The 25065-nt window shown below is 42.7% G+C and overlaps 1 protein-coding gene across 4 annotated transcripts in view; it reads left to right on the top strand.

Moving 5' to 3' along the window:
• Positions 1-24994, top strand: part of LOC137795095 (myosin-10-like) — a 57620-nt gene extending 32626 nt beyond the window's left edge. For 2 of the 4 annotated variants that reach the window (XM_068592370.1, XM_068592369.1), the window contains 33 exons: positions 3159-3277; positions 3653-3805; positions 4014-4187; positions 4548-4721; positions 6249-6363; positions 6608-6664; positions 8596-8789; positions 8952-9073; positions 9159-9228; positions 9926-10086; positions 10400-10508; positions 11337-11468; positions 11705-11911; positions 12287-12424; positions 12604-12727; positions 13436-13607; positions 15603-15815; positions 16568-16712; positions 16829-17035; positions 17217-17321; positions 17489-17641; positions 17962-18210; positions 18581-18793; positions 18993-19205; positions 19303-19464; positions 19792-19920; positions 20114-20202; positions 20468-20591; positions 20682-20771; positions 20989-21107; positions 21338-21446; positions 21533-21705; positions 22391-24994. In XM_068592370.1, coding sequence (XP_068448471.1) covers positions 3159-3277; positions 3653-3805; positions 4014-4187; positions 4548-4721; positions 6249-6363; positions 6608-6664; positions 8596-8789; positions 8952-9073; positions 9159-9228; positions 9926-10086; positions 10400-10508; positions 11337-11468; positions 11705-11911; positions 12287-12424; positions 12604-12727; positions 13436-13607; positions 15603-15815; positions 16568-16712; positions 16829-17035; positions 17217-17321; positions 17489-17641; positions 17962-18210; positions 18581-18793; positions 18993-19205; positions 19303-19464; positions 19792-19920; positions 20114-20202; positions 20468-20591; positions 20682-20771; positions 20989-21107; positions 21338-21446; positions 21533-21705; positions 22391-22538 — 4862 coding nt within the window. In that variant the 3' untranslated portion in view covers positions 22539-24994. The remainder of the gene's footprint in view (positions 1-3158; positions 3278-3652; positions 3806-4013; positions 4188-4547; positions 4722-6248; positions 6364-6607; positions 6665-8595; positions 8790-8951; positions 9074-9158; positions 9229-9925; positions 10087-10399; positions 10509-11336; positions 11469-11704; positions 11912-12286; positions 12425-12603; positions 12728-13435; positions 13608-15602; positions 15816-16567; positions 16713-16828; positions 17036-17216; positions 17322-17488; positions 17642-17961; positions 18211-18580; positions 18794-18992; positions 19206-19302; positions 19465-19791; positions 19921-20113; positions 20203-20467; positions 20592-20681; positions 20772-20988; positions 21108-21337; positions 21447-21532; positions 21706-22390) is intronic. The other 2 variants (XM_068592372.1, XM_068592371.1) reach the window with 1 other exon arrangement.
• The last annotated feature ends 71 nt before the right edge of the window (positions 24995-25065 follow it).

Raw genomic sequence — 25065 nt, 5'->3', positions numbered from 1 at the left:
ACAGACACATGTTTTATCGTACAGACTCACCAGTCACAGTATCTGTTCATCAAGTCTTCCTAACGCTTCATATGCGATATCTAAGCAATCGGAGCTTTTTAAGTATGTTTTTTGGGTGATTTTTGGATAGGTGTTTGCCAGCATTGACTCCATATAATCATCGGCAGTTAGTAATTGTAACTGCCGATATTTGAATTCATCACCATGGCAACCTCTGACATGAGGGCAGTTCAACAGACACACAGACACTTACACACGCACACACACACAGGACTTCTCTCTCTGTCTCCCTCCCTCCCTTTCTCTATCTGTTCATATATATATTCCACTATTTTCATATCTATTCAGCTGTTTTGTTATTTTCAAATATATTCAGCTTTTTTAAGCTTTATTCAACAATATTTTACTATGTTCAGTGTTTAGATGATGCACTTTTCCTTTCAACTTTTCCAATTATACATTTAAACAAGAAGGATTTTCAACAGTTCAGTTTAATGCTTTTGGGCTTCAACACTTTTCATCAGTTAGTTTTCTTTACATGTTCATATATATTCCACTATTTTTATATATATTCAGTTGTTTTGTTATTTTCAAATATATTCAGCTTTTTTAAGCTTTATTCAACAATATTTCACTATGTTCAGTATTTAGATGATGCACTTTTCCTTTCAACTTTTCCAATTATACATTTAAACAAGAAGGATTTTCAACAGTTCAGTTTAATGCTTTTGGGCTTCAACACTTTTCATCAGGTAGTTTTCTTTACATGTTCATATATATTCCACTATTTTTATATATATTCAGTTGTTTTGTTATTTTCAAATATATTCAGCTTTTTTAAGCTTTATTCAACAATATTTCACTATGTTCAGTATTTAGATGATGCACTTTTCCTTTCAACTTTTCCAATTATACATTTAAACAAGAAGGATTTTCAACAGTTCAGTTTAATGCTTTTGGGCTTCAACACTTTTCATCAGGTAGTTTTCTTTACATGTTCATATATATTCCACTATTTTCATACATATTCAGGTGTTTTATTCAGTTGTTTTGTTATTTTCAAATATATTCAGCTTTTTTAAAGCTTTTTTAAGCTTTATTCAACAATATTTCACTATGTTCAGTGTTTAGATGATGCAGTTTTCCTTTCACCTTTTCCAATTATACATTTAAACAACAAGGATTTTCAACAGTTCAGTTTAATGCTTTTGGGCTTCAACACTTTTCATCAGGTAGTTTTCTTTACATGTTCATATATATTCCACTATTTTCATATATATATTCACCTGTTTTGATAAATATTCCAGTATTTTCATATACATTCAGCTGTTTTCATATATATTCAGCTTTAAGCTTTTTTTAAGCTTTATTCAACTTTATTTCACTATTTTCAGCTACATTCAGCAATTTCTTTCAAATATTTCAGCTTTATGCTTCAGCTTTTTGCATTCCAACGCATTTTCCACAGGAAATGCTCTTTCTAGTTATTATTATTATTCTTCTTATAGTCAAACCACTACTCCTCCCAGAGCGTTGCCAGCACATGCGTAAAAAATACGTCGAAACGTGCGGTTTGCGCGGGAATCGTGAGGTATGACTTTTCTAAGAGATTCGCCCGTACGTTTTCCCGAAAAATGCAAAAAACATAAAAAAAATTTCACGAAATGTTCGTAGAGGGTGGCGCACCAATTAACAGAGTGAGAAGAAGCGACAGAAACTGTTAAAAAAATAAAACGTATTTTGTCATTACTCCCACAATGTTCACTCTTCATACACCATTGTTGGATAGAAACGTTGGAAATCTTGTCTTCTGTCATAAACTGTGGTCGATAGGAATCCAACGGACTCAGACGTCTTGAAATCGGACTGAATGTGAGAGCAAGTCCACCTCGCTCTGCCATCCGCCGCCATGTTAAATCTCCCTCCAAAGCCACGTCTCCCCTGAAGCTCGTACCTGATTTGTAAATCGCCCGTACAGACACATGTTTTATCGTACAGACTCACCAGTCACAGTATCTGTTCATCAAGTCTTCCTAACGCTTCATATGCGATATCTAAGCAATCGGGGCTTTTTAAGTATGTTTTTTGGGTGATTTTTGGATAGGTGTTTCCCAGCATTGACTCCATGTAATCATCGGCAGTTAGTAATTGTAACTGCCGATATTTGAATTCATCACCATGGCAACCTCTGACATGAGGGCAGTTCAACAGACACACAGACACTTACACACGCACACACACACAGGACTTCTCTCTCTGTCTCCCTCCCTCCCTTTCTCTATCTGTTCATATATATATTCCACTATTTCCATATATATTCAGCTGTTTTGTTGTTTTCAAATATATTCAGCTTTTTTAAGCTTTATTCAACAATATTTCACTATGTTCGAAGCAATAGTGGCTTTTAAAGTACCATTTTTTTAAATAGTTTGAAAGGAGTTCCACAGTATTTAGGTCTATTAAGCTCAGCGTAAGGAAGTCCCTTTGAAGTCATCACCATGGCAACCTTTGATCTAACGACCCACAGGTGTTCTCGTTAGGGCAGTTTAACAGACACACAGACACTTACACACGCACACACAACACAGATGACTTCTGTCTCTCTGTCTGTTTGTCTCACAGACACACACACAGACACACACACAAACAAACAAACACATACACAAACACACACACACACACACAAACAGACACACACACACAAACAGACACACAAACACACACACACAAACAGACACATACACACACACACACACAGACACACACAAAGACGTTTACGTGTGTTTTATATTGTGTAGTTGTCAACACTGTGATCATTAATAAGGTCATATGATATTTCATATACGTTTGTGTGTGTTCAGGACGTTCAGTAGTTTATTTCCTTAAGTCCACAGTCCAGTCTGCCACTAATCAGTCTGCTGGCGCTCACTTGGTCACCATGACGACGGCAGCACACAGGTGCTTCATATCAGCCAATCAGTTTAACACACAAACCAACTCAAGTGCTTTGGAGGAGAGACGGGCGTCAGAAACAAAAGCTATATATTGCGAGGTCTTACGGCAGTAGTAGCCACACTTTCAAAATTTCTTGCGAAATTTTCTAGTTTAAATAATATTTTCCCCTCTATTATGTGTTTTTTCCATCTCTCGTTTCCCAGCCGCTCAGAAGCTGTGTCACCTGCTGGGTTTGAATGTTATGGAGTTTACCAGAGCCATCCTGTCTCCAAGGATCAAAGTGGGAAGAGACTACGTCCAGAAAGCGCAGACTAAAGAGCAGGTCAGTTATCTAACGCTGTGTATATCCTCTTAGGATTCTCACTGATATCCTCAATTACACTAACGATGATCTATCGTAAAGCAATACAACTTCAGTCGGTCTAATTGAGTGCTAGATAATTTAATTATGGAGAGTTGCGCAGTTGGAAGAGTTTTCCATTTCTCCCATCCAGGTTTCCGGGAGTAAAAGTCTATTTCAGTACAAATTAATGTAATTGTGTTAGAAAATGGTCCCAAGCTGTATTTTGGGAAGAAAGGATTTAATCACAAATCACATCTAGAAGCATGTCTGCTTTATACTAATGTACGATCAACTTTGTATCTCCTTATATTGTCTCACCATTACTTTCGACTTCTTTCTTCTCTCTCCCTGCAGGCTGACTTTGCTGTCGAGGCCTTGGCTAAAGCGACGTACGAGCGCCTGTTCCGCTGGCTGGTGCATCGCATTAACAAAGCCCTGGACAGAACCAAACGCCAGGGCGCCTCTTTCATCGGCATCCTGGACATCGCGGGTTTTGAGATCTTCCAGGTTTGGATTTAAGAAAAATGAAATATTATGATCTTTAAAGAAGGCAGTTTGTCCAGTTGTGGCTGAAAGACGTATTGTGTAATCTATATTTTTCATACAGTCGACGATAATGTTCGTTTTTGTTGCATTTAAGATTTGGAGTTCTTCACATCTAAACCCATTTCCAATGAAAGTATTGTTCTTCCTCGTATTCCCCCCCCTACGACAGTTGAACTCATTTGAGCAGATGTGCATCAACTACACCAATGAGAAGCTGCAGCAGCTCTTCAACCACACCATGTTCGTCCTGGAGCAGGAGGAGTACCAGAGGGAGGGCATCGACTGGAGCTTCATCGACTTCGGCCTGGACCTGCAGCCCTGCATCGACCTCATTGAGAGGCCGGTCCGTGTGAAGCATTCGCTTCTTTCTATCCATGAAATAAATTCAACTTTTATTTTCAACTCTTATTTTTTCCACTTAATCTTGAATTATTGAGCTGTGCTGACAAACGATCCAACAACTAAAAAATAATGTTCACTCTACAATTCTTTTTAACCACATGCTCCAATGTTCTACCTAAATTAAAGCAACGTCTGTACTGCGAAGAAGTTGTCCTTAAAGTAGCTTGGTGCCCTAGAAATGTAAGATGCTGATCACGACGCTCCTACCCACTGATCACAAAAAAACACTTGAAAGTTGTTGCCGTGCTTGTGTAGTTACATTCCACTGCCTCTGAAGCCTGTAGCGTTAATATTCCTTCAGGCAAACCCTCCAGGAGTGTTGGCTCTGCTGGATGAAGAGTGCTGGTTCCCCAAGGCCACAGACAAGAGCTTTGTGGACAAGCTGATCCAGGAGCAGGGCACACACAGCAAGTTCCAGAAGCCCCGCCAACTCAAAGACAAGGCAGACTTCTGCATCATCCACTACGCTGGCAAGGTACGCTCGATTTGATCTTTTTAAAAATTGCACTGAGTATGCTACCGTCTCTGCCGACATACACTGCTGATGTGTTTTTATTTTCACACTGGAAGTGCACTGGAGGGTTTTCATAAGGAAAATGAAATTGAGTCTTTCCTTGGAAATAATGGCAAAATAAAGTTGACTGAATGTTAAAGCTTTTGAATTTGACGGCGGTGATTTTTAGAGCCGTAAGTCAGGCGTCCTTCCAAGAAGCATTCATCAAGACAGACACATAATGTAGGGAAAACGTGAATCAGATGGTCATAGCTGATACAACTGACACCATCATACTAATGTTTTATTGCTACTGTACACACCTTACGTTGCTTTAGTTTACCTGAACCTTCTATAGTAACAAGACACTTCCTGGCAATCACTATTCCAGCTTAGAATAGTGATTTGGACGTTGTGAGTGGTGTTATGTAATAACAGCAGACCTGCTGAGTTGCACATCTGCTTTTCACGATGTGCACAGTCAGTCAAAAACCCAGAGATTCCAACTTTAAGAACAGCTGCTGCGGAGAAATATTGGCCGTGCTGTGAAGCGAAATCCGTAAATGTTGTCAACATAGGTATGCACAAAATAATATTGCCTGAATCACTTCAATTGGGTGAGGCCTGTATAGTAAGTCAGTATTTAAATGAATTAGGTCACTTTGTGTAGAAATACATATTGATGCAACTGTTACTAATAAAAAATATTTAGCACATATGGTGCAATACACATTGCATCATATTAAGTAGGACAGACCTCTGATTTTAGACCCTTGCCAGTTCTGGATTTTTAAGAATGATATCTAAGAGTTTCAGAGAAAGCCATCGCTGTCTATATCAGCCAATATTTCTTTTTTATTACAAAAATACACTTTTATTTTCTTATAGCCCTTTTTTTTCTCATTCTTTTTTAAGAATGTGTGACCAAACTAAACGTGTCATTGCTCTCTGTGACTTACTCTATGTATGTGTCTGACAAAGACACCTTTTCTCAATTACATCAAATATGTTTTTGGCAAATTTATACAGCATTTCCTTCGTAACTATTCGCCGCCATATACGGCAATACAAATTAACAATAAAAAAATATATAAAGAAATTACCTCAACTAAATCCTTAAAACTACCGTAGGCACAGCATCATTAATCATCTCACCATAAACATATGGACACAAAATTGATTGACACAGCTCACGTGTTCATTAATTATATACAATATCTTTTTGTGATCTAATACCAGCATATCAAGACAGCCCTATTGGCCCATATACTGTATTCTACACATTTTTATGCTACAAAGTAATTTGTACAGAAATGTTAATTGACATGCTTTAGATTCTTCTCATAATTCTTTAATAAAGCAAATATACAAGGTGTCTTTTCTCAAAAATGTTTACTGTTAGGATGGCAGACAAAATATCTTGTTCTGGGTTTGTTTGGATTTGTCTTCTATTGGAGAGCAGTCAGATGATAATTCTGTCATTTATGTTGTACCACTTCATTGTTACAGGTGGACTACAAAGCCGATGAGTGGCTAATGAAGAACATGGACCCTCTGAATGACAATGTGGCCACTCTTCTGCATCAGTCCACCGACAAATTTATAGCTGAGCTCTGGAAAGACGGTAAGATGCCACGGTCTTCTCTCTGACCCTTTGAAACAGTACCAGATACCAGTAGAATCAATTCTGGTTACTCATCCTTTAAGATTCATTATGTATGTACCTGTTAACCAGCACGCTAATATGTCTCTCACAAAAGCCTACTAACGACAGCAGTCTGCCTTATTGACCCAGGCCGATACATTTATGATTTCGAAGAATACATTTAACGTCCCCCTCCCTCCCTGTCTCTCTCTCTGTGTTGTAGAGATTCAGACCATTCAAAGGGCTTCATTCTATGACACTAGTCTGGATGACCCGGCAGGTGAATGACTGGGTCGTGCCGTAACAGACCTGGGCCAAAATAATAATAGCTGAAAATAAACAGCTTTGGATTGTGAAACCAAGCTGCTCAAGGTGCTTGGCGGGCTAAATATAAACACTTGCTTCCCAAGCAGGTTCATTTCTTGAAAGTGTAGCTACTGGTGTATTTTTGCCCAGATCTGGCTGTATGTTTCATGCTTCAGCCGGTGCTGTGTCTGTCGTAGCTCCAATGGCTCCCATTTGCTTCCAGGCTGCATGGCTCCATTGTCTCAGCCAAAAGCAGTAGTGCCTAATCCCTGAATATGTTAGACTAGTAGAATACAGTCAACTGCTCCCTCTAGTCGAACTCGTGTGCTTTCATTTGTGTCAGCATTTTTGTAGGCCGACATGGGTCCCGTGATCTTTGTGTGGTCAATAGTCCTGAAGCAAGCGGTGATATCGAGTGCAGCTGTTAGTCGTCTTCATAGCTCCTCTGCGATGGGAATCATCCACAAGCAAATTCAGGATTTGCAGCTCGACGGAACATTTTATGACATTCATTTCCCGCCTTCCTTGTTCCTCGATAGGATTACAGCGGCGGGGAATTGAAAGCAGATGTTGGTATTTGTTTTGGTTCTGAGCTCAGACGTCAGCGTAGAAGGTCCAGACGGCACGCCGTACATCACCTCAGTCTGCGACTCATCAAATCCTTTTAATGTTTTTTTTAATTAAATCTAGTTGGTTGGATAATAATATGTGACATATTGTTAAATCATTAAGTCATGCGCTGTGCCATTTTGTCAAGCTATTTTTTTTAATAACATCATACCAGATCTTTTTTAAATGTACTCTACCATAGCACCAAATCAGAGTCTAAAATAGTAATAGCCCTAAACCCATTTCCCAGCTGAAAACGATTTTATTTCTTTTTAGGAAATATAAATGCGGTTGACCTGTTTTCTGAAGATTTTTAGTATGAACAAATGGATTTGTAGCTGAAAGACACAAACTGAAGTCAAACAAGTATTTAGAGATGGACGAATGGAAGAATTGAAAATGGGGATCTTTTTATTGATTTTTTTTAACATTTGCGTTAATACTAAATAATGTCTAAACATACTGATTTAGTGCAGATATCCTGCCTTTTAGTTCTAGCTCTGGTCAAACCCCTAAACAAAGTCATATTGGTACGTCCCCTGCTCTTTCAAACTTGACGTCCTTAGTCTTCTCCAAGCTCAAACCAAAACGATGCAAATGATGTCACTTGAGTCGCTCTTACACTCGACTAAGCACAGTGCAGAACCACAGAAAACGTTATTCGGACAATTATTTTTAATGTTGAATAAACTGTATTTTATCTTTTTCTCAATCAATTGATCACCCTTTTGATCAATCAAACAATTGTTGCAGCGTTAGCCGCCATACAACTGTTTTCACAGACTGAGAAGGACTAACACACCACTAGTCACCTGGTTTTAATGGGTAAAATTGATGGGGTGTTAAAAGGTTATGAACAGTTATAGTTATACAACAGAATATATGATTTGCCTCGCAATATGTTGATGCTGGTTTTGTATCTTAAAGCAGTACAATGTTAAAAGACATTTATGGCATCCAGCATTGTCTCTCTTTTTAATTCTAATAAACTTCAAGGCTTTGTGAGTAAATCATAGTGGAAAAAAAGGTGCTTCTCTCCGAGGTCACAGCACATTAGAGTCCTGTAGAGACCATCAGGAGTAGATCGGCCTCGCTCTCCATCTTCCATGCAGAAGCTAGCGGTAGTTCTAGACTTTAAATGCTTCTTTATAGAGTGCCGTTGTTTGACTAGCGTGTGATGTCTTTTCCATCCATCTGCACTTCTCGTAGCTACATTACGTCACTGTTGCTGTGTTTTTGTCTCTGCTCCCCATCAAGTCTCCTCACTCTAACCAGTTCTCCTCGTCTCCCCACCAGTCGACCGTATCGTGGGCCTGGACCAGGTGGCAGGGATGAACGAGACGGCCTTTGGCGCTACCTACAAAACAAAAAAGGGCATGTTTCGTACGGTGGGACAGCTCTACAAGGAGTCACTGACCAAGCTCATGGCTACACTGAGGAACACCAACCCTAACTTTGTTCGCTGCATCATCCCCAACCACGAAAAAAGAGTAAATAATGATTCTAAATGGTTTTGTTAGAAGCTGCGTATCAAGCGGTGGAACGTGAGGGCTCTGTTAATCTTTATATTATATAAGGTTTTTTTGGAGAGCAGAAATTTTACTATAGAAAGACGTGTTTCTGGTCTTGATGGTGAATTTGATCGTTCTCAGGCTGGTAAACTGGAGCCTCACCTGGTTCTGGACCAGCTAAAGTGTAATGGAGTCCTGGAGGGGATCCGTATCTGCAGACAGGGCTTCCCCAATCGTATCGTCTTCCAGGAGTTCAGACAGAGGTAACAAACAATGAGAAGCTTTCTGAACTCTAATTCCATTGAACACAGAAGAAATGTTGATAATAATTTTTACTTTTGTTCACAGATATGAGATCCTGACGCCTAACGCTATCCCCAAGGGATTCATGGATGGAAAGCAAGCCTGTGAGAGAATGGTAGTGCCTTTCTTTTCTCTTGCTCTATTTCACTTTTAAAGCTACTGCCCTGGAAACAATAGCATACAATATATAGTCGGCTGCGCCTTAGAAACTGACCATTAGCCCTTTTTTGACCCATAATGAAACTAGAGGAACTAAACTCATCTAAGGTCACTACTGTATTTTCACCACATCAAAAAGGGACAATTAGAATAATTAGTTAGATAATACAAAATGACAGCAGCTTTTTTCAAGAGTTGTTTTGATACTAGTGCCTTGGATACAGCCTAAAATGCTGGAATTGGGCATTGGCAAGTCCACATGTCTTTGTATTGATCTTACATTACTTGATCATATTGTTTATCCGTGTATATATATATCCAGATAAATCTGTTATTATTTCTGTTTCAATATGTGACCGGCATAAAACTCATATGAATCATTTATTTCATCCATTCACACACTTCTCTAACGCAGCTCCTTCCCTCTCGAACATGCTAAACTGATGCAACATTCAGGTTAGGTCTTCAAAAGATTGTTGGTCCCCTGAGAAAGTTTCAGTCGTGGAAAACACTCCAACAGAAATACTTGCTTGATTATAATATCAAACTGTTTTCCAGGAACATTTCTTGAATTTATATATTTTTTATAATGTACCATATCTGTCTACAGAGGAAAATTCTTTTTAAAAAAAGCCCTGATGTGCCTTTTCTAGATCCGAGCCCTGGAGCTGGACCCCAACCTGTTCCGTATCGGTCAGAGTAAGATCTTCTTCAGAACTGGTGTTCTGGCTCACTTGGAGGAGGAGAGAGATCTGAAGATCACTGACGTCATCATCTACTTCCAGTCTGTTTGCCGTGGATACTTGGCACGCAAGTGAGTGTCAGATCTCATGGTTTTCATCCAACATTCGTACCTATAAATATACATCTGCATTTGGAGACCCAAGATGCATTTCACGACGGTGATGTAATTGCTCAGACTGTCACGGGTGGACGAGGACGCAAAGCATGAATAATACAGTATATATGCAGATCCACTTTGTCAAGGGTACAGCTTCATATATCAGAGCATAAAGCAGCACAATAAGGAAAATGACTGGGAGTGTGGTGCATCTACAGCTCATCTGCAGCCTAAACGCTAGACCCAGACATTGACTTGTCGCCTGTTTGTCCATTTCTCCCTTCAGGGCCTTCGCGAAAAAACAGCAGCAGCTGAGTGCCCTGAAGGTCCTCCAGAGGAACTGCGCTGCTTATTTGAAGCTGCGACACTGGCAGTGGTGGAGGCTTTTCACCAAGGTGAGAACTCTAATAGCCAATGTTACCGAATGTGATAGACGCAGATCTACACAGCTCCACATCCCTGCCTCAATGAGGCAGAGACTATTCCTTCAGTTATATGAGCACTTAACAGAAAAATACTAACATCTCTGCATCAGAGTTTTCTTTTTACATTCCTATGGGAACTGAGACATTTTTACTGATAGAAAAATGCATTTGTTGCCTTATCAGACCATAGGCCTGCCCAAGTTCATCTCTTTTTCTTTCACTGGGCTCTTTAGTCTCTATGTTAAATGTCTTAACATAGATATTTAAAAGTATAGAATTACATTTTTTTTAAGGTCTTGAATATTTTTTAAGATTAGTTTTATATGTTGTACATTTGCTGGAGGCTGTTGGACAATGTTAAATACCTTTAATCTAGATAAGTGAGCCTCAGACAACAGTGGATTGTAAGAAACAGAAGGCCACATTCTTAGTGACGTCTAAACACTGCTACTACCATTATCATCGTGTGTCAATTTGTGCATGATGTTTAATTTAGAATGTTTTAAATGCTTTATCTGGATCCAAGTCATGTAAATTAATTAAATACATTACCAGGACCTTATTATCAGTAAACAAAAAAATGATATTAAATTGCAGTCCATGTCTAAGTGTTGCATTTAATTGGGGAAACACTTTAACTTCTCTCTCTCTCTCTCTCTCTCTCTCTCTCTCTCTCTCTCTCTCTCTCTCTCTCTCTCTCTCTCTATCTCCCACTCTCTCTCTCTCCCACTCTCTCTCTCTCCCACTCTCTCTCTCTCCCACTCTCTCTCTCTCTCTCTCTCGCTCTCTCTCTCTCAGGTGAAGCCTCTGCTGCAGGTCACCCGGCAGGAGGAGGAGCTGCAGGCCAAAGATGAGGAGCTAGTAAAGGTGAAGGAGCGACAGCTCAAGGTGGAGAACGAGCTTGTGGAGACGGAGAGGAAACACCAACAGGTAGACATGCTTTTTATTATCGAAAATAAAGGTTTTTAACGTGCACAAGTAGTATGATTGTGGTCCTGACAAAGGGCCACAATTACCTAAAATGGTGCTACTCTTTCTCATGTTACATGCTATTAATTCTGTACCCAAAGTGTGTCAGTGTTCTATCAATGTTATAACAATTGAAGAAATAAACATTGTAGCTAAGAAGGTTGCTTGATTTCTTAATAACTGTTCCCTCTGTCCAGCTCGTAGAGGAGAAGAATATTCTTGCAGAACAGCTCCATGCGGAGACGGAGCTCTTCGCCGAAGCCGAAGAGATGAGAGTTCGTCTGCTTTCTAGGAAGCAAGAGCTGGAGGAGATCCTTCATGACCTGGAGTCCAGGGTGGAGGAGGAGGAGGAGAGGAACCAGAGCCTGCAGAATGAGAAGAAGAAGATGCAGTCACACATTCAGGTGGATAACTTTAAACTTCTACATCCACTAACATCTTTCCTTTTGTTTTCATATGCTAACATCTGTGCTGTTAGTCGTCTTTCAAGAACATTATGCGCATTATAATCATAATCATACTTGTCTTTAGTTTAGCATTTAAAGCTCCTTGCCTGTTGTTTATATAGAAATCGGAATCACAGCTTTAGCTCACGAATGTGATCAAACCACACTGATGAAGCAGTTTGCAGAGAAATACTTTTTAAACAAGCGTTGAGGAGTTTAAAGAGTTTATAAAGTGTTAAAGAGTTTATAAACTTCAGTGTTGAGATTTTAACCTGTTGGATTGGATCGGTTATGAATCTTTGCCTGTACGTATCTGTGTTTTCCTCCTCGCAGGACCTGGAGGAGCAGCTTGATGAGGAGGAAGCTGCAAGACAGAAGCTGCAGCTGGACAAAGTGACAGCCGAGGCGAAGATCAAGAAAATGGAGGAGGACATTCTCCTGCTGGAGGACCAAAACTCCAAGTTCGTCAAGGTGAGTGGATTAGATCTGCATATGAAGGCTCAAACGGAAAACAGAAAAGGTCAAATGAATAACTGATTGCTGAGGTATATCATGGAATAGATATGAAAGAAATACTAATGTAATTTTATTTTTACCGTTTTACCTCCAGTCAGTTGTTGTCTAACCAACGTATGGATTTCACCCAACAGGAGAAAAAGCTGCTGGAGGACCGGATCGGCGAGATGACCTCTCAACTGACAGAGGAGGAGGAGAAAGCGAAGAACCTTGGCAAAGTCAAGAACAAGCAGGAGATGATGATGGTGGACCTGGAGGGTAAGCTACTGTTACTGACGCCATTTTGGGTTCATTCACCAGAACACACACAAATAGGTGGATGGCCTGTGTCACATCATTTTTAGGACTACTGAAGTTACGTGAGATAGTAGAGTATCAACAGGTTTTACCAACTGTAGTTACAATGATCTGAACTGAAAACAACAGGTTAGGGTTTAGTGTGGGACTTGAGAGTTCGCAGAAGAAGTATTAATTCATTTAAAATGTACTATTAGCTATTAAATAGCATACAGTTCAAGGATTGTGTCAAACTAACATTCACACTCATTCGGTTGTTGTCCTCAAAACAATAACAAAAAAGCTGCACCAGACTGCATAAAACGCTCCGTCTGATTGGGCAACGAAAAGGCAGTGTTGTGCACTTTGCATTATCCACCTGCTAAATGCTAAATGTCTAATCAGGCCCCTAATCTGTGTAGTTTAAGTGCCGGGTCGATAAAGAGCAAAAGTATGTAGGAATGTTTGAAAAAAACATCCACGCGTTGAGGCAAAGCAGCTAATCTGATTACCAATATTTGTGTCAAGCAGTTAGCAATTAGTTGTTTGTCACTTTGTGTGACCTCTTGTACCTCGTGTGACGTGACCCCTCTGTGACTTGTGACTTTGCCCATTCATCTTTTGAGATCATTTTAAGGCAACGGTTTTCTCTTTTTTTTAAAATAATTATGTGGTTATGACTCCTTTCAGAGCGTTTGAAGAAGGAGGAGAAAACACGGCAGGAGCTGGAGAAGGCCAAACGCAAACTGGATGCTGAGACCACTGACCTGCAGGACCAGATTGTTGAGCTTCAGGCGCAGATAGAGGAGCTGAAGATCCAGCTGAGCAAGAAGGAGGAGGAGCTGCAGGCTGCTCTGGCCAGGTCAGTGATAGAAAATATATCAAAGTACGTACAAGTCTCAAAATCGACTGCATCAGATGCCTTTTGCAAAATATAAAACACTGATAAACTAAATCTAGATGTGATCCTTTCAGACGGTACACTGGATATTGACAAGATTCAATCATTATGATAGTCAAATCATTTTGAAACCTAATTATACACATACTGAAAAATGAAGATATAAAAGAAAGGTCATTCAGAATATTTGAAGAAAGGAAATTGTATCACATGACCCCAGGGCAATAAACTCATCAAAAACTTAACTTTTAGCCCCAAAAAAAAATAGATTAACCAGAGGGGCCTCGTGACTTAAATTCGTCATTTTTTTTGCCAGAACTAAAGCAAACGCTACGATTCCTTTTGATTTGTTGTTCATTGACAGAAGTCCGACGATAGCTGACCAGGAGTTTGTCACTTCACAATGACACACATATTGTCTCAGCAACAACTGTTTTCTGTCTAAAATCAAAAGCCTTGTGCCGAAACTTGGCATAGTCCTGTGAACTCGCATCACTACAAACCTAAAGGTTTGGGAAAATACCACTGTTGGTGGTATTGCTAACTTTGGTTATGTGAAGTTCTACTTCAAACACGTCCTCTCACTAGTGCAGTACATCCAATTTCCATGACAACTGCACTCGAAGTCAATAGGAAGACCCTTAAATAGACGCTAGAACACACAAACAAACACTGAGTCAACTCTGACTTAAAGCAGCTATCGTCCTCTTCAGCTGCTGCAGTTGGTGTTTCAGCACACACACAAACACACACACACACACACTTTCTCCCTCTTTCAGTCGCCTCAGTCCCACTCTGCTTTCCTCTGCTTTCTTTCAACAACACCGTCTGAGACCTTTTATCTCGGACGCAGCCGCGTGTGGTGACAGTCAAATTGATGGTGATTGACGATCTCAGTCGCAGGCTTTTCAGTAGTTTTCCACATGATGAAAATAAAAGAGAGCTGTGCTGAATCCAGCTGTCATTTCACAATGGAGTAGAAACAATTAACAGACCGTTTGTTTTTTATTCTCAGATTTCCCGATTGTAAAACACGTTTGCGGCTATAGCTTTAGAAGAGCTGTGTCTTTCCATTGCATCCCTGCAATGTATCCCACTCCTTTGTCGACCCTGATTTTTCCATCCGTACATAGTGGGGAAAAATATTCTGGGCAACACGTTTGGTGTCACGTTCAATCATTTTTCCATTCAGCGTTACAAGACATGCAGATGAGGGAAACGGCTGTGAAGGTCGTTGCTGTGAAGGTCAGCACAGATTATTTTAACGTTGACTCCTCAGTAGTGTCCTCCTCGCAGCCGGCCAATGGTCCAGACTACAGGGGTCGTCTGTTAATGTCTGTCCGAGTAATTTCACACGCAGAAATCACCAGTTTAGTCACAGCTCCACGTGATTAAGCTTTAATTAAACTCGATGTGCCCCATTTTGATTTTAACAGCTATTTTGAGAACAATAGTATTGTGTTTTTTTAATTTTTTTATGGGGAATTACTTTTAGATTGGAGTCATTAGTGCTTTTAATCAACACTGTGGCATAATGTTAATTATAAAACTGAATCATTATTACATCCAGTCCGTCTAATCAGTGGGTTTCTTGGTCAGTGAAGAATGTTACAGGAGTCGTGCAGCCGGCATGAATTGGACTTAAACAGATCAGCAGTCTCATCAACATTTCCATCTTCATGGAGGTTTTATGTGGACAGCTTCAGCAGTCAATAGATCCCCACACTGCCACCCTGTGTGCGCATTTAATATAGAAATAAAAACAATGATATATACAAATCTTTACTTAACACAGACAATACAAGTTAGATTTGGTGGAGAAGAAATCTTTGGAAATTCTGATCCTCACCTGAAGGTTTAGGCTAAGATGTTGTTTCTTCATTACGTGAAAGACTAAGTTATATAATAAGGGTCTACGCTTAAAAAAACTGAGTTGTGTTTTGTGTCTCTGGCCAGGAGTGATGAGGAGACGCTCCAGAAGAACAACGCCTTGAAGCAGGTTCGGGAGCTGCAGGCCCACCTTGCTGAGCTTCAGGAGGACCTGGAGTCAGAGAAGATGTGTCGAAGTAAAGCTGAAAAACTGAAGAGGGACCTGAGTGAGGAGCTTGAGGCCCTGAAGACGGAGCTGGAAGACACGCTGGATACCACCGCTGCTCAGCAGGAGCTCCGGTACATATTTAACGTTGGTTTGTCAGCAATTATTGCAGATAAATTGCATCAAGTGATGTCACATGAGTCAGAATAGTAAGAAGCGGTCTAATCAGAGCTGCACGGTGGTGTAGTGGCTAGCACTGACGCCTCACAGCAAGAGGGTCTGTGGTTCGGATCCCGGGCGGGGCGGGTTTCGGATACTGGTCTGGCAGGTCCTTCTGTGTGGAGTTTGCATGTTCTCCCCGTGGCAGCGTGGGTTCTCTCCGGGTTCTCTGGCTTCCTCCCACAGTCCAAAGACATGCTGCATAGGTTAATTGGACTCTAAATTGACCGTAGGTGTGAATGTGAGTGTGAATGGTTGTTTGTCTATATGTCTGCCCTGTGATGAACTGGCGACCTGTCCAGGGTGTACCCTGCCTTCGCCCCTTGACAGCTGGGATCGGCTCCAGCGCCCCGCGACCCTAATGAGGATAAGCGGTTAAGATAATGGATGGATGGATGGTCTAATCAGACCTCTGAAGCTGCTCCTCATCTTTGCTTGAGGCCAATGATACATTATGAATGGTAGTGTTAAACTAAAGGGTTTAGCAAAAGCTGTTATTTGTGAATACATTATTAATTAACACATTCTTTAAACTGGACATTCTCTAACTAGTGTTTGATATTTGCCACTAATAATTGATTCATTTATTCCCTTATTAAGACAACAATAGCAATAGACCCTGCATGTTAAGGTGTTTTTAATGTATTGTCCTCTCACATGTCTGAAGGTCCAAGCGAGAGCAAGAGGTGGCAGAGCTGAAGAAGGCCATCGATGAGGAGACCAAAAACCACGAGGCTCAGATCCAGGAAGTGAGACAGAGACACGCCACAGCGCTGGAAGAAGTGTCTGAACAGCTGGAGCAGGCCAAGCGGGTGAGTGGGTCGCCCCGTGTTACACTCGTAGGGCTCGTACACATCAGCCTATATCAGCTGTATGATATGGAGACAGAAAAATGTCATTAAATTGTTAATGTTAATGCTCCGCACAGTTCAAGGCCAACCTGGAGAAGAACAAGCAGAGTCTGGAGAGTGACAACAAAGAGTTAGCTTGTGATGTGAAGAGTCTGCAACAGTCTAAGATGGAGTCCGAACACAAGAGGAAGAAAATGGAGGCCCAGCTGCAGGAGTTTATGTCCAGAGCCACCGAGGGAGAGAGGGCCAAGGGAGAGCTGGCCGAACGCTCACACAAACTCCAGGTGAATACCTCCACAGCCACTCAGACGGCAGAGAAGCAAACATTTGGAACCGTTTTGCTATGAAATGAAGGGATAGAGCCCCATATGACTCTTTTTTTGTTTTACTTTTAAAGGAATTATCAATGACACATTTAGGTTTTGTTTAGTATACTTTCCTCATAACCACATTCATCTTTTTCAGTCGGAGCTAGACAATGCATTCACTTCGCTGGAGGGGGCAGAGAAGAAGGCCGTCAAACTGGCCAAGGAAGTCGAAAAGCTGAACAGCAAACTGCAAGACTCAGAGGTATGAAGGAGACCGCGTCCGCCAAGAATAAAGCGACAGAAAATCTGTTGTTATTCTGTTATCGTGCCTCAGTAATTAGTACTTGTCTTATACTAATAACAACAACCGGTATAACAGATTTGCCTCTGTGCTTTTCTTTCTTCTGGGTCATCATCTGTGGCGTGTAGGAGTTGCGGCAGGAGGAGACGCGTCAAAAGCTGAACCTGGGCGGCCAGATCCGCCAGCTGGAGCTGGATAAGAACACGTTGCTGGAGCAGCAAGAGGATGACGAGGAGACCCGACGCAACCTGGAGAAACAGCTGCAGATGGTGCAATCGCAGGTACAGTGACACCTAGATATTGGTACGAATCTGAGGTTTCTTACACCCACAAACATACGAGGAAAGCACACTGTTCAGTGCAAAGAGGGGTGCCAGACTAAAGCAGTGAGACCATGCAACAAATTAAAGACCACATGAATTGAAAATCTGTATATCTGGAAGCAGATGGATCTTAGTAGAAACTATTAATTGCTGCTGAGATTGCTGGCAGAAGGAGACTTCACTTTGCACTGCTGTCTTAGCAAGATGGACACTTGTTGGAATGTTGTATTATCTTAACGTAAATACTGATTCGTATTTTTTAAATGGCCTTCCTGTAGCTGTTTGAGATGAAGAAGAAGCTGGAGGAGGACGTGGGGTCGATGGAGGGCCTGGAGGAGGTGAAGAGAAAGCTCCAGAAAGACGTGGAGCTGACCAGCCAGCGTCTGGAGGAGAAGAGCATGGCCATGGACAAGATGGAGAAGACGAAGAACCGACTGCAGCAGGAGCTGGACGACCTGATGGTGGACTTGGACCAACAGCGCCAGATCGTCTCAAACCTTGAAAAGAAACAAAAGAAGTTCGACCAGGTATGCTGAACCACAAAAATGTTTCAGAAAGGGCTTAGGGTGTTAATAATTCACCGATAACGCACAATAGTTATTCATGACAGATTCATGCCATCAGTAAAAAATGAGACTAGCTGGAACATCAGCATTGAGAAAGAGGCTAAATGTGTCCACAGCAATGCATGCAACACAGTAGCTGCAAGTCCTCCATGACGGGAGAGCTGGGGACCCTTTGAAATGATGGATTTCATCTTGTTAGTTCCTTGCTTTAAGCGGCGCTGTTCGTGAAGTGCCTCACCTTGTTAACGGTTTATGATCAGTTACCTCGGGTTGACCAGTATGCCTAGTCTGGAGTACGTATTAAAGGCGTTTCTTTCTTTCTCTGCACTAGCTGCTTGCTGAAGAGAAGACCATCTCGGCTCGTTACGCTGAGGAGCGTGACCGCGCGGAGGCCGAGGCCAGAGAGAAGGACACCAAGGCCCTGTCGATGGCCAGAGCTCTGGAGGAGGCCTTGGAGGCCAAAGAGGAACTGGAGCGGTTTAACAAGCAGCTCCGTGCTGAAATGGAGGACTTGATGAGCTCCAAGGATGACGTGGGGAAGAACGTAAGTGACCTTTGACCTGTTTAATGACACTTCCAAGTGTTAAATGACCATTTAAAACCAACGTGATAGAAATTACATTTATTTGGATTTAATTTACAGCAGAAATTACTGATACTCGATGTGATTTCACGTTTCATTTTTAGTATCAAAGTCCCGCCTGTTTTGCTGACATCATTGTTTGTCCCGCCGATGCGTACAGGTCCATGAACTGGAAAAGTCAAAGCGAACTCTGGAGCAACAGGTGGAGGAGATGAGAACTCAGCTGGAGGAGCTGGAGGACGAGCTGCAGGCCACGGAGGACGCCAAGCTGCGTCTGGAGGTCAACATGCAGGCCATGAAGGCCCAGTTTGACCGAGACCTGCAGGCCAGAGATGAGCAGGGGGAGGAGAAGAAGAGGTCGCTTGTCAAACAGGTACACAGGGAACACAGAGAGATGACCTGCGGGAATCGACGCCATACGTCTTGTACGGTATATTTTTATACACGTGCCGTGTTGTTTACTCGTCCAGGTGCGTGAGATGGAGGCAGAGTTGGAGGACGAGAGGAAGCAAAGAACTCTGGCTGTCGCCTCCAAGAAGAAGCTGGAGATGGACCTGAATGAGCTGGAAGGACAGATCGAAGCCGCTAACAAGGGCAGGGAGGAGGCTGTTAAACAACTCAAAAAACTACAGGTACACACACACACACACACACTCACACACACACACACGCTCAGTGCATAGACTCAAAGCTTTTTGACGGGACATCCTCCGTTACCTTAACAAAATGTTGATGCTGCAGCACAAAGAACAGTGACACCCTTTCTAGTGTTATGGGTTTTATATAGGGCTGGGCAAAGTTGAAAAAAATTAACTGATTAATCGCATGATTTTTCTGTGATTAATCGCGTTAATCTGCCCAGCCCTAAATTTAAGGTAACTGTGTGTCAGCCGCTGCCGTCCTGCTGAGTTAAATGAAAAACCTCACAGTTATTTTTCTGGTCCACATTGTCTCTGTAGGCTCAGATGAAGGACTATCAGAGGGAGCTGGAGGAGGCCAGATCTTCCAGAGATGAGATCTTCACCCAGTCCAAGGAGAGCGAGAAGAAGCTCAAGGGCCTAGAAGCTGAAATCCTGCAGCTACAGGAGGTCAAAGTCCAGATTTTCATTGAAATGCAAAATTCCCTTGAACTAGCGATCCGCTACTAGTCTCATATGAACTGTTCCTTTGTATTTTATTCATGACAAGCAAAGCAAAATAGAGAAAGGATGAATTTCAACTAGTCGTCAGACTTTATTCCCGTATTTGATGGCCTCCTGTGTTTCTGTGTGGCTCGAGTAGGACCACGCAGCGTCCGACAGGGCCCGTCGACATGCCGAGCAGGAGAGGGATGAGCTGGCGGATGAGATCTCCAACAGTGCTTCTGGAAAGTCAGTGTCGCCTTATTCATTTGGATATTTTAAGTGACGTAAAAAAAAAAAAGTCTTGAAAAGGTGTTGAATTTAACTTTAGAATTCCTGCATATACCCTGAATTAAAATGTCTGTGTGTGTGTGTGTGTGTGTGTGTGTGTGTGTGTGTGTGTGTGTGTGTGTGTGTGTGTGTGTGTGTGTGTGTGTGTGTGTGTGTGTGTGTGTGTGTGTGTGTGTGTGTGTGTGTGTGTGTGTGTGTGTGTGTGTGTGTGTGTCTGTGTCAGGTCGTCGCTGCTGGAAGAGAAGAGAAGGCTAGAAGCTCGCATCGCCCAGCTGGAGGAGGAGCTGGAGGAGGAGCAGGGCAACATGGAGCTGCTCAACGACCGTTTCAGAAAGACAAACATCCAGGTAACGAGACTTTGCACTTGAGGCGATGGTTATACGCAGGAACGGCAGAAACTTGGCTCCAAAATGACAGATCGCTTCCATCTTCCTCAGGTCGACGCCCTGACCACCGAGTTGGCCGGAGAACGCAGCACCGCACAGAAGAGCGAGAACGCTCGGCAACAGATGGAGCGGCAGAACAAGGTCCAGAATAGTTTATTAAACACATTTGCATACATGATAAATACCCTGATGTGCATACAGAGGATGGATAAAACAGAATAAGCGAATAATGTGAGCTATTCTAAACACCTCAACGATGAGAAAAGTGTTGAAATCCAGATGCACGCATACAAATAAAAAGAGCATCTTGTCATATTTACTGCTCATGAATCTAACATGTCACATGCTCTGAACGCAGGATTTGAAAACGAAGCTCGCAGAGCTGGAGGGGACCGTCAAGTCAAAGTTCAAGGCGTCCATCACTGCGCTGGAGGCCAAGATCCTGCAGGTGGAGGAGCAGCTGGAGCAGGAAGCAAAGTAAGTTGAGGAAACGGGTGAGTTTGGTCAGAGGACATTTAGTCTCAACTGATAAAACACCAGCGGAGAGAAGTTCTGCTCATTTGGATACACGTTAAAAGATTCATTTGAACACCGATAAACCGTCAAGACATTGATTTTAAAGACATTCCTGGTGGTAGATGGTGCTAGTAGCGTTAGTGGACACGGAGCGCTCGTCTTACACGTTTCTTTTCCTTTTTGACTCGTAGGGAACGAGCGGCAGCCAACAAGATCGTCCGTCGTACGGAGAAGAAGCTGAAGGAGGTGATGATGCAGGTGGATGATGAGCGTCGCCATGCCGACCAGTACAAGGAGCAGGTATTGACTCGCGAGCCGTCGCACGTGAAGAGATTCACTTGTGTCCGATTATCCGGTCAAGCAGCTGTGTCCGTCCGTCCCGTCAGATGGAGAAAGCCAACTCTCGTATGAAGCAGCTGAAGCGTCAGCTGGAGGAGGCGGAGGAGGAGGCCACCAGGGCCAACGCCACCCGCAGGAAGCTGCAGAGGGAGCTGGACGACGCCACCGAGGCCAGCGAGGCGCTCACCCGAGAGGTCAACACGCTCAAGAACCGCCTCAGGTACGAGGAGGACTCCGCTGGCCCCGAGTCAGAGATGTCCTCAGAGGCCCCGAGCACTTCCACAATATCAAGAGAGATAGATCTCAAACGCACAACAGTGTGTATCTGCTATGAGGTGTCAAGCTTTTACCGGCACAGTATCCAGTAATATCATTCAGAAATACTTATTAGTGCAATATAAAGTTTGTCTGCAGTTTGTCTGCCGAATGTGGTGCGATGGAGCCGAGCTCATCTGAGAATGAAAACTGGAAACAGCTGGCCTGGATATGTTGAATATGAATGCTGTGCACATCATCTCCAATTAGTAGGGATGTCAATTCATCCAAATCCACTCATTCAATTTTCCTTATTTATACATAAAACCCTGTCGGGTCTCGTTTTACTGCACTGTACCGTGTACCGTGCACGCAGTGTAAGAAGACGGATTTCACGGCCCTCCTCTGTTCACTGATTCCATTCACGAGTTCATTACTTTGTTTAATCTGAACACAAAGACATTGTTCCAGCATGTCTCCCTCCAGTCAGGCCGGCTGTTTCCCCCCAAATCTAATCTCCTCCTCGCCGCACGCACACATTGATCTACTCATCCCAAACTCCATGAGAAGCAGTGTAGTGAATTTATCAAGCGTTGCGCGGCTCCTTCGAGCGGCAGGTTGACGTTGTTTTGTCGGTTTGTTCGGAGCAGGCGCGGCGGGCCGGTCAGCAGCTTCTCCTCCAGCCGCTCGGGCCGCCGCAACCTCAACCTGGACGGCGCCTCCGTCGACATGTCGGACGATGACGCCGACAGCCGCGCCGGAGACTTCAACGAGACGCAAACCACCAACGCCGAGTAACCGCGGCGGCCCTTTTCGTCCTCCGCCTTTTCCCCGCTCCCGTCACGACCCCACCTCGCCTCACCCGCCCGAGACCCCACCCACCACCGCACCCCAGGGAAAGGTCCTCGGCGTCGCCATCGTCTTTATTCATTTCAAACCACTGACTCGACAGATGATTGGAGCGATGCTTCTTGGTACCGCTGGGCGGAGCGTGCCTGGAAGCCCTTTTTGTATCAGTTTACACTTCAGGGAAACTCCATCGCCCCTGAAGTACAGCCTCGGGCCCTCCGGAGTCGCAGGGGGGCAAACGGACAATTCTGCCTTACTCCGCTCTCCTCCGGCCAGCTGCTAGTCCCGGCTCGCCTCTCGGCGCCGCGTCGTCTCAGCGCCATGAGGTCATACGCTCCCTCCCACCCGGCATCGAGTCATCTGCTCAGCTGATTGAGAAACGTATACATAGGTGCAAAGTCTTTTTTATACATATGAATCTGTAGGTGAAAGCTGTGAAGTGTACACACACATCAAGTAGTAACGTATGTGAACACACCCCATACTGGAATCGCAGGTCAACAAGGAAAGGCACCGCGTTACACTTTAGTGTTGTTATTGGTGTTCTGCTCACTAGTTAAAGTGTAAAAGCCATCTCGTACGCGCCGCACTCCCTCCTCCCACAACAGTAAAGGTCACCGTGGCCTTCGGACCGCCCGCTGCTTTTGTTGCATCCGTGTCAGTACGAACTGTTTGCTTCTCCACGTCAGGAAGGACCAACATCTCGGGACCCGCAAATGAAGAACACAGACTCTGGGTTTGAAGTGTATTACTGTGAAGACGAAAAAAAAAAATGTATTTTATGTTCCGTGTTGCTTCATCTCAACATTTAATGACATTTAAGGTCTCGCTGGGTTTGAACTAGAAATCTAATGTGTCTTCTCGTCTGGGCCTGAGCTGCACAGGAAGACGTTTGCATTTGTAACTGGAAACCAAACGCTCCTTCTTACTGGGAGCACTAAACTTTCACTCGGTCCACATTTTCACAATTTTGACACTAAATGGTTATGAAGTTGAATGAACAGCCATCTTATTGCTGCACGGCAGCGTTTGTGCCCCAGTTTGTTTGATCACTACTTTTAAGTCACAGAGCTTGAAGATTACCTGCCGACCTTTGTAAACGAGGTCCTTTAAACCTCGTCCCGCTGGTCTGAAGGCATTTTCAGAATCCTCAGAAGCTCTTCGTCTGCGCAATAAAACAAGATTTTTTTAATTTCAAACTTTTTTTTTCCACAACCAATGAGACTTTACAGCTACAATACCATGGCAACTGGTTTCTGACCCGTTACCCAAGTTACAACATTACTTCCTAATTTTCTTTTTTCTTTTTAATTTGTTCACATTCATGTTGAATTTCATAAAAAAACTAAAACACACTTGAGGAGGAGACTTCTTCATTTCTGGCTCCCTGGATAAGAAATTGAGAAACTGGTTAAACCAAAACACAGATTCAGCATCTTTTTTGTTTTGTTTACTTCTCATCCACGTTGGCTAATAATTAAAAAGAAAGAAGACAATAAAGGGATGCAACAGTATTTTTCAAAACCGATAGTGTTAAACCTTTTTGAAAGCACTTTATTCATTTTTCAGAAGGAACTTCTCATCTCTGTCACTCAAACGTTACGCTAACTTTGTGATTTGAAGCCCAACTCTTCCGACTATTAACAGAAGTGATGAAGCAGTTAGTACACCTTTGCATTTTAGCCCAGGTTCCTTTTTTAATAACAATTTTCACAAAGTGAAGCGATGCTCTTGAGACACAGCAGGCACCTCAACGGGTTGACCACTAGAGCGATGACACGGTGCCCGAATATAAAACCCTTCCTCGAGTCTCTCCTTCATCATGGATCTGCAGATAATGGCGGTCGTCTCCAGCGCACTTCTTTGCCCTTCTCCAAATTGTTAACAGTATGTTTCTTTAAAAGTGCCTTGGACACTAAATAAGAACATGAGCGGGCAAACGCTTCACTCCAGGTGTGAAAGAGAGGAATCGGTCCACCGAGCAGAGACGCCTCTTTCTTTAGTATTTGTTTCTGCTACATATCATATCGGCTGCGTAACTCCATGTTCATAATAACCGCCTCGCTTTGAGTGTTTGGTCAGATTCAGTATTACAGCATCAGAACGAGAAGTGGAGCTCCCCAAACTGAGTTTGGTGCTAAGGTTTTCCCGTGGAAGCAAGACTTAGTACTGACGCCATTTTGGAAAACGATGGTCAGGATTCCATTTGGTCGAGAGCTTTAACCTCCACAAGTAGTTAACTCCATGTTTATTTTATTATTATTATTATTACCCAGCTGGCTGTTGACAACCAGGCATTCAACTGAAAATACTCCCATCATATTATTTCTTGTATTCCTGTATTTCTAGACATTATGTTTTTGTTTTGTTGGTTTTTGTAAGGAAAATAAAGCATTTTCATTGTAGCGAGTCTATTTGCATTTTATTCAGACTGGTCTCAGTTTCTCCTGTTATTCAAGACACTGAACCATGACTT

This window comes from Clinocottus analis, unplaced genomic scaffold (genome assembly GCF_023055335.1).
Source record: "Clinocottus analis isolate CAN_PGR_092001 unplaced genomic scaffold, fCliAna1.0.p SCAF_27, whole genome shotgun sequence".
Classification (NCBI taxonomy): Eukaryota; Metazoa; Chordata; class Actinopteri; order Perciformes; family Cottidae; genus Clinocottus; species Clinocottus analis.
This window is presented reverse-complemented; position numbering and strand designations above follow the sequence as displayed.